The 9,471-nt window shown below is 38.5% G+C and overlaps 1 protein-coding gene across 1 annotated transcript; it reads left to right on the plus strand.

The window, feature by feature from the left end:
- Positions 1-6,182: 6,182 nt before the first annotated feature.
- On the plus strand, positions 6,183-8,848 carry ADF6 (actin depolymerizing factor 6). Its single transcript, XM_089438930.1, has 3 exons — positions 6,183-6,475; positions 7,852-8,117; positions 8,334-8,848. The coding sequence occupies exons 1-3, from the start codon at positions 6,461-6,463 to the stop codon at positions 8,482-8,484; spliced, it is 432 nt and encodes a 143-aa protein (XP_089295056.1). The 5' UTR covers positions 6,183-6,460; the 3' UTR covers positions 8,485-8,848.
- The last annotated feature ends 623 nt before the right edge of the window (positions 8,849-9,471 follow it).

Raw genomic sequence — 9,471 nt, forward strand, 5'->3', positions numbered from 1 at the left:
AATAAGGACTAATGCTGGGACGAATGACACTTGCTTCCAAAAGTTCCTTGATTATTTTTTCTATTTCATTCTTTTGGGTGAACGGATATCTGTATCGCCGCACATTTGGGGGTTGGGCCCCTTGAACCAAGGTGATGCTATGATCATGTTCCCCTCACGAGGGTGGAAGCTCATGAGGCTTGTCAAAGACTGGCAGATGGTTATTTAAAATCTGTTGCATCTCAGGATGAATTGGCAGAGACTTGGTTTCGACTACTTGGATGGCATTAAATTGAGCTACCACTCCATGATGGCCCTTTTTTAACAATTTTTCCATCCTATGCGAGCTGATGATAGAGGGGGCTCCCGCCTGGAGTCCACGGAGGGTATGTGTGGAGTTGTTCTGCTTAAAACTCATATATAACTCTTGGAAATCCATTGTGATTGGCCCAAGAGTGCGGAGCCATTCAGCACCGAGGACAATGTCGCAACCCCCCATGTGTATGGCAAACATGTGGGTTTTCAACTGATAATCCCCCATTTGAAGTTTGACATTTTCACAGCAGCCTTCACATTTCATTGTGCCCCCATCCGCAATTTGGACTTGGAAGTTAGAAACTGCTCGTACAAAACAATGCACTACTTCTGCGACTTTTTGATGGATGAAATTATGTGTACTTCCACTATCAATCAAGACTACTACTGGGCGATGTTTAAGAAAACCTCTGATTTTGAGAGTTTGAGGGGAAGAAATCCTCGCCAATGCATGCAACGAAATAACTGGTTCGTCAGAGACATTGTCCTGTTGGTTGTCTTCTTCTAGCGCCTCATGTTCCTCAAGTGGTGGATCTTTCTCTGTTGAGCTGTGGTCAGTGGCATCTATTTGAAAAAATTTGGGCTCCTTGCATTTATGACCTGGGGAGTATTTTTCATCACAGTAGTAACATAGTCCTTGCTTTCTTCTTTCGGCCATTTCCGCAGGTGACACCTTTTGGACCTTAAGTGTTTGAGTTGTGTTGTGAGCTTGTGGGGGGCGACTTTTAGTGGAGAAATTTGGGCGACTGTATTGGGCTGCTAATGCACGTTCCACGTTACGGGCTACCTTGCAAGCCTATGTCCATGTGGGAGGGTGGTGCAGTAAGACTTGAGCTTTGATGGCTTCTTTAAGACCGCTGATAAAACATTCCGTGTAGAACACATATGAGAGACCCCAAGTGCGGAAGGCTAAGGCTTCAAAAGCTGTAATATATTCATCCACTGTACCCGTCTGTCGGAGCTTAGTAAGACGACCCAAAAAAGAGGTTTCCTATTCAAAGCGGCCTTGAAGAGCTTTTGTAAATTGGGTCAAAGTCCTAAAAGGTCCATTGCAACGTTGATGCCATTCCCACCATTGCCACCTTTCATTGTCCAAGTACATGCTCCCTAACATAAGCTGAGTCGCATTGTCTAAGATGCGATTCAGTTTGAAACACTGCTCCATTTGTGCTATCCATGCCGACGGGTGAGAACCATCAAATTTATGCATATCCAACTTGGGAGGTCGCTGACTGGGTGGTTGGTGGGTGTGCCAGACGTGAGGAGAGTGGCTAGACTCACCCTCATTGTATTCATTGCCATTATACGCCTCCTCGTGGGCTTGCTCCTTGCCCTTCGGGATTAATTGCTGGACTTGGAGACATAGTCCGTTAAGCTGATTGGTGAAGGATTGCATGGATTCTTCAAGTTTGTCCATCCTTTCATTGGCCATCGCTTGGGCTCTAGTTTCTACCATACACCAACCTGATGAACAATTGGGACCGCCTAAAAATTTTCACTAATAATTGAATGGTACCACCGTGCTCAGCTCGTCGTCCTGATTCTGATGGGCTAGATCACCAATAAGCGCCCTGGAAGATCTCAGACTCTTTTTTTCTGAAAACTCCTAACAGAGTTTTACTCCTTCCTCATCAATACTGCAGTCGCCAAATCCTCAAAATGTCAATGCGGCCAAAAGTCCTGTGAAAATTATACCCTGGTATAGGAACCCTTCACAACAACTCCGATCTGGTGGATCTGAGAGATTTGAATGGCGGATCGGATAGCTCTGGGCGGCGGAACAGGCTGTTGCTGCGGATCGGCTGGATCTAATAGATCAGAATGACTGATCTGCGAAATCGAGACTGCGGGATTGATGTCTGCTGCTGCTACTGCACTCCTTTGCACAAGCGGATCTGATATAGATGATGTGCGATCCCCCGATAGAAAAGGGAACTATGGTCTTGAGGAGTGTCAGGTGCTACAGATCGCAATATACATAAGGGTCTGGCAGTAGTACTCGGCCCAATGTTTCAGGGCTCTAGCTAAGGAGGATCTACCATACCCTTAGCCGTACAACCCGACTACCCTATCGTATGGGCGAGTAATCTCTCCGAGTGCTGTTCTCGGTGTACTGTAGCCACAAGACGGCCGACGGTTTATCTATGGCGAGGTTTCAAGGGAGCCTAGGGGGCTTCCGATATACCCAGAGGGTATGTGGAAGACAGTCCGTGCGCAGTTCTGTCTAATGCGCTACTACTCGAAGGGGTACCCACAGGGGTTACAAGGGAGTCCAACAGACGTGACCACCTCTTGTATTTCCTGTGTGCATGCCTCCCGAAATCCGCAGGTTTATGCGCTCGACGACAGATCTCGTGGTTTAAAGACGCCGGAACACGTCTCTAGCCGAATTTTTTTTTTTGCTAAGAATTGGAGATCCCACCGGCCCTGGAAAGTGCTCTGATACCACTTGTTATGCTCTTAACCGGCAAAATGATACCCAAATACAGAATATGCGAAGAAAAGATACCCAGAACACAGAATAGCAATGATTTTATTATTCAAAGAGTAACGTTCACTTGCCTCTTCGAGGGGGCAACCTCCAATAGAGCAGAGCTCGACTACAAAATAAGACACGATGCTCCTCGCAGGGAGTCTCTATCCTTTATATATGATTCATACATGTAATACCACGGGCCAATACTGTGGGTTTTATTAATACCATCTATCTAACACTATGGCCCATTTGCAACTAACTGTGGTCCCGTCATTAATTGCGGGTTAACCACTTACAAATATTAATATGGGCTTTATTGACTCTTGACTATGACGTGATCCCATGACATAAATAAGGGGGTTAGGGTGGGACCCTAACAAAAGACCTTTGGTATTCAAGTTACCATGGTGTAGATTCTGTACACGACTTTTCTTCACAATACTCACATATGTGCGCGACCCTTCTGCATAGGATCCGCATATACTTTCCCAAATTTTATATTCAACATCCATTTGTCTTTGATCTGCCATTTCTCTGTTCATCACTTTTGTAGCATCTATTCCATCCTACATAATCATCCTATTATCGTAATGTTGACATCTTTATCAAGTAGGTTGCCATCAAGGACAACACATTAGCCATAATGCCAACAATTGATTCCCACTTAATGGGGGGTGAATTCCTTTCAACTAGACTATCATTTTATTACTTGGACAAATATAGGTATTTAGTTGATTTGTCCATCGGTTATGTAAATAGGAAAATGATTTGGGAACTTGAATTGCATCCTTATTTGAGATTTGTTGGATTTGTGATCATAGATCCACTTATGGGAGGAAGGGAATTTTTTTTTGAGAAGGCTAAAGCAAGGAAGAGTTGGTCAATGGACTACCATTTTCCTTGTTCGAGAGTTTTTCAATAATGTGGAAGTCAAGAGAATTATTAACATAACTCGGTGAAAGGAGCCTTCAAAGTAACTTTCAAAAGAAGAATGATAATGCCAAAAAAAATATCAACAACATAAATTGACAATAAGTGTACAACTACAAAATGAGGCCAGGAGAATGATAATAGGGCATGCCATGGTTTTAAATATATAACAACAATGTCATTTCCATATAGATAAAATTCACTTAATGAGTTTGGAGTGAAAAGGATTGGTGAACCCAATAAACATTGGACACCATAGGTCCATGTTTCCACTTGCTCAAGCTAATTATAAAGGAGAATCTCAGTAAGTAGAAGACAAGATGCATCTTTATTTGCGTGCTAGACAATAAACGGTTGTGGTGTCCATGTTATGACAAAGAGAAGACCTTATAGTAAAGAGAAGAAGAGAGATCCTTGTATAGGGCAAAGGATAGAGACCTAGTAGCCTTGGAGAAGACAAATCTCTTTATATAAGCTTGAGAATAGAGCTCAAAAGGGACTTATGCAAAGGATTTATGTTGGTGAATCAAGTGGGCCATAAGTCCCTCATTTACATAATAGCAAGTATATAGGGGTTTAGTGCTGAGAGGAGATTTGCTCACTTCTCTTGCCATGGGAAAAAGGGAAGCACTTGTACTAGTTAGGAGTTAATGACAAACTTGAGTGAGCCTAATGGTTAGAACTTGTGTTTCCTTCTAGGAGGTCACTAGTTCAAAACAGAGGGGCATAAAGTTTGTACATGTTAATTGATTAATATTGGCTTGTTGTGATGATGTTCAACGGGTAAGCATCCCCTTTAGCATAGGACCCCCCGAATGGTCATTGATGGGAGTGTCTATGGACGTCTTGGCCCTTGCCAAGTCATAAGTTCCTACTAGTGTTGACTTGTTGGTTGTCGATATTAGCTTCACCCAATTTTTCAATCAAAAGAATAGTTAGGAGTAAATGATACATAAAGCATATTTAATGATATTCCATATTCTTATATGTTGTGATGTTACATTTATGCATTTTGACTCATAGCTTTGGGTGAACACTAAACAACTAGTCACACATCATTGCATTGAGAGGGGCTCTCTAGCCCAATATGATAGTGGTGTTGTAATGTAATGTTTAATATTGATTAAGTCAAATTACTTAAAAATAAAATAAATAAAAAGATTCATGAAATGTAATGTAAACTTTTTAAGTTCATCAAAATAAAATAAAAAATTAAAATTAAAAAAGCCCTCTGAAATAAAAATAATAATAAAAATAAAAATGATCCAAGGTATTGAGAACCCATTGTATTTATCCATGGTATTAATATGGTATATAACCTATTTAAAGGGGGGAATTAAACAACCTAGATATCTTATCTCTGGATCTATGAAGCCTTGAGAGGGATCAAATCTTTTGAAATGCAAATCTCTTTTAGAGTGAAAATATATTTGATCCTTCTCTGTGCTTGGTAGACTTGGAGTTAAGATGGATCTAGGTTGGCTTAATGCTTTGCATGTAGGGCTATATACCATCAAATCTAAATAAATTCATATCTAACAATGTACACCCCTACATACAAAGCATTAAATGCTTTATAGGTGGTTATTGCTCACCACAACTTTGGTAGGTTAAACCTTTGACACTATGAAAGTGCCAAGAAAAAGTTTAACAAAGCAATCCACACCTACAACTTAAGTGGGTCTAATGGTTAAGTACATGTGTTTCCTCTTAAAAGGTTACATGGTCAAAGCGAGAGGGGGTAGAGTATGTACACCTCCATAGACTTCGGGAATCAAAATTTGATCTTGAACCTCTTCTAAATTACTTCAACATATATCACTAATTCACCATGATTAGAAAAAAAAAAAAAAACCAAATAAACAAAACAACAACATTATAACTAGATATTAACCATTATAATTTTTTTTATTACTTTTAGTTATTTTATATAACCATCGCTCATAATAGCCCCGAGGGTTAGCTCAATTGGTCCTTCAAACATATATCATTGATTCACCATGATTGGAAAAAACCAAACAAACAAAACAACATTATAACTAGATATTAACCATTATAATTTTTTTATTATTTTTAGTTATTTTATATAACCTTCGCTAATAGCCCCAAGGGTTAGATCAATTGATCGAGTTCCGTCACTAAAGCACTTCCCTAATGTGATCCCTTCGGATAGAAAAAAATATAACCATCTCTCTATATATTATTTCACATTAAAATAATACATAAAAATCTATCACCATCCTAAACTAGTGAATATATATATATATATTCTTTCCCATTAAAATATTAAATACAACACCGTAAATAACGCAATAAAAATCAAAATATCTATCTATCACAATCATAAGCTAGTGGCTATTAACTACCATCATGTTGTTGATGTTAACCTTTAAAAAGAATGATGTCTCCATGGGACCATACGGTATTTGACGAAGAGTCACTAACGACGATTGCAGCTATTAATTCAAACACAAATCTCTCCGTTTGTTTCGAATCGTTTTGTTTTTTGACCATTTCCTTTCGTTTCCCCTTTAAAGCCCAATGGTTCCTCATCATTACCCCCGAAAAGGACAGCGCAGTTGTTGCTTCTGTATTTATCATCATTAGGTGCATTGGCTTATCAGCGAGGGTTCGATCCACATCCTCTCTCTCTGACTGACTGGGAAACGCTTCCTGATTTCAATTATCAGCCCTGCGAAGTTGCAGGCTGCCACATTTCACCGGCACATTCTGGCAGTTCCCTCGCGGCCACATACAACAATGTCGTTCAAAATGGTAAGCTTATTCACCCCATCAAACCCTAGCCCTTGTCGATTTGTTTGTAGTGAAACCAAAAACGTTAAAAGCCATATATGGTTGTCTCTGTATATATATTTCTCTGGTAAATTTTGGGGTTCGTTTGCCCGCTCATTCTCAGGATGGTTTCTCTGATCTGATTATATGAAACCAGAATTTAAATAATTTTGTGGTAGATGGTTGCTTTAGTACATTATATCTGTAACGTTTATTTAGCATGCTTGGCTGTGGGGTGCCACTCTCAGAATTACTTGTTTGGGGTTGAAGGCCTTTTGTTTGTAACTGTTTGAGATTTTACTGTACACCCTCTTTCTTTTCAAGGGGTTTAATCGGGTCCTTTTGGAGAAGGTAATTTGGAGAGTGCCTTTTGTCATTAGTATCACTGTCAGCAGAATAGTAAAAATATAAGATGATCGTAAACTGTGGTTATCAAAAATTCATGTACGCCTGGTTTATAAATTGGCTTCCAAAAACTTGACCAGTAAACCCATTTCTTGATCTGTTCCCATTCTCCTACCGGTTCCAGTCTTGCACTTCTAATCCATCTTATGTGCATTATATACGGTGGGCTAAGGGTTGTCCATTTACTGTTTCTTGTTGCGATGCTAATTTCTGTTGGCATTGGTTTATAATTTGTTTAATTTTAGGGTGTTGTGGAATTCGCTTGTTTTTTTATATTTTATGGTTAGCTTAAGGCCGATTAAATTGTTAACATATACAGTTCTCCAGTTTCATCCTTGTAAATTAGTGGAAACCTTGATCTTTGTTACTATTTTAGTCCGATTTTCTCCAATGGTTGTTGCCAGAATGCTGGCCGAGCTGGTGTGTTGTATTGATATCGCTGTTTGTTTTTGCATTTTGGAGTCTACTGTTATGTGATCTGATTTTTTAAGGTTGTAATGGATAAGTTTTTAAGTTTCATTAAATCACATTAATCATCTGTAAAATATACATGAAGAAAAAAAATTCCCTCCCCTATACTGAATGCGGGAAAATTACCATATGCTCTAACACCTTTAGTTTTAACTTGTCTGATAAGAGTGCTTTGACCAATAAATTCAGTTATTTTAGGAATTTGTTTCTTAAAGCTTCGGGAATCTGGTTTTGATTTTTCTAATGATTTTATTTATTTATTTGCCTGTTCTTTGAATTAGTATATTTCAATGTTGGCATGCATATTACATTATGTCTTGACTATTTGTCGAAATCTTGAGGGAAATAGTAGGCATCCAGGCAACATTTATTTTAAAGAATGAACCAAACTTGGAAGTACTTGTAATAAAATGCTAGGTTGTTTCAGCAAAAATTGTAGCAGACTATAGTTTCCCTTTTTTATGTTTTTGTATTTTTTGCAGTCTAGTGCATCTTCAGGAATGGGAGTTGCAGATGAATGCAAGCAAGTTTTCCTGGAGTTGCAGAGGAAGAAAGTGCATCGTTATATCATTTTCAAGATCGAGGAAAAGTCTAAACAAGTTGTGGTGGATAAAACTGGAGGTCCGGCAGAGAGCTACAATGATTTCACAGCCTCCCTTCCGGAGAATGACTGCCGATATGCGGTGTTTGATTTTGACTTTGTGACAAGTGAAAACTGTCAAAAGAGCAAGATCTTTTTCATTTCATGGTGAGTTTTCTTTAGAAGTCCTTTTATTTACATTATTTATTATAGTTGCTTTTTTTATACCATGTTTTCTTTTTGGTTCAGGTCTCAATAGATCAGTTTTGACTTCGTTGTTACAGTATAAGGCATTATAATTGCATTACACTAACGTCTTATTCGATATGCTTGAAAATTGAGCAATATAAGCTAAACGTTTGATTTTGTTGAATTTTTATTTAGGTCTCCTGATCAGTCCCAAATCAGGGCAAAGATGCTTTATGCTACGTCCAAGGAGAGGATAAGAAGGGAGCTTGATGGTGTTCATTATGAAATTCAGGCAACTGACCCTGCAGAGATGGATATTGAAGTGATCAGAGACCGAGCCAATTAAAGTTGCAAGGGTGTACAACTAAGCATCATTCTAATGATACCGAAATTTAACTATTAACTGTAGTAATCAATCCGTTTAGGAGTAACTTCTAAATACTACAAAGGACCCTTAGGATATACTCAAATGTTGTTACATTCTGTGGAACTTCTATTCTGTGAATATCTGAATATGGCGTGCTGTGCATGTAATAGATGATTCTTTAAATGCATGCTGCTTTGGTATGCAGCAAAAATAGCAACGCTAAGTGCCAGTAACACTTGACATGTCTTTCATTACGTCCTCTATATTCTAGCTCAAAGCTTGTTTTGTTGTAATGGGGATGTTTTTTTTGCTGAAATATAAGTAATGTCTTCTTAATTGATCAGTGATATCAGTATTTTAAAATTTACATGGATGATATCATTTATTTTGTGATGGTTATATGAAAATTCAAATATGGTCAGTCCACCTTTCATAGATGTTTTATCTCGTTCAGTGAAACAAACGTTCTTTTATTCTTAAGAGTGCAGTTTTGCTTCCTTTATTGTAATTCAGACAGTTCAATAGATATGATTAAATGGTGGGCACGGAAGATTTCTGCTCTCTGAAATACAGCTGAATGGTAGGCATTAGTCCCAAAACATTCCTCATTCCTCTGGTTACGGCGAAAGGTTAGTTGAGAGCTGTTTTCCTTCATTGTGTTTTGTAGGTTGGTTACTATCTAAAACAATGCTGTTGCAAATGCTTTTCATCTGTTTACTCTGTCAATGTGTGCTTTTATTGTTTAATTCCTCACATGCATAAATAGTCTAGGAATGCTTTATGGTTGTTTAATTCCTCACATGCATAAATAGTCTAGGAAAAATATCGTTTTATTTTGTGGTTATCCTATCTAAATTATAGCGATTTATGAATTCCTACCAATGCTTTTCATCTTTTTACTCTGTCAATGTATGCTCTGATTTTATGGTGGTTTAACTCCTCCTATTCTCACCACTATAATTATTA

The sequence above is a fragment of the Pinus tabuliformis genome, chromosome 9, assembly GCF_031772625.1.
Source record: "Pinus tabuliformis cultivar Carrire ecotype Pingquan chromosome 9, CPIR1, whole genome shotgun sequence".
Classification (NCBI taxonomy): Eukaryota; Viridiplantae; Streptophyta; class Pinopsida; order Pinales; family Pinaceae; genus Pinus; species Pinus tabuliformis.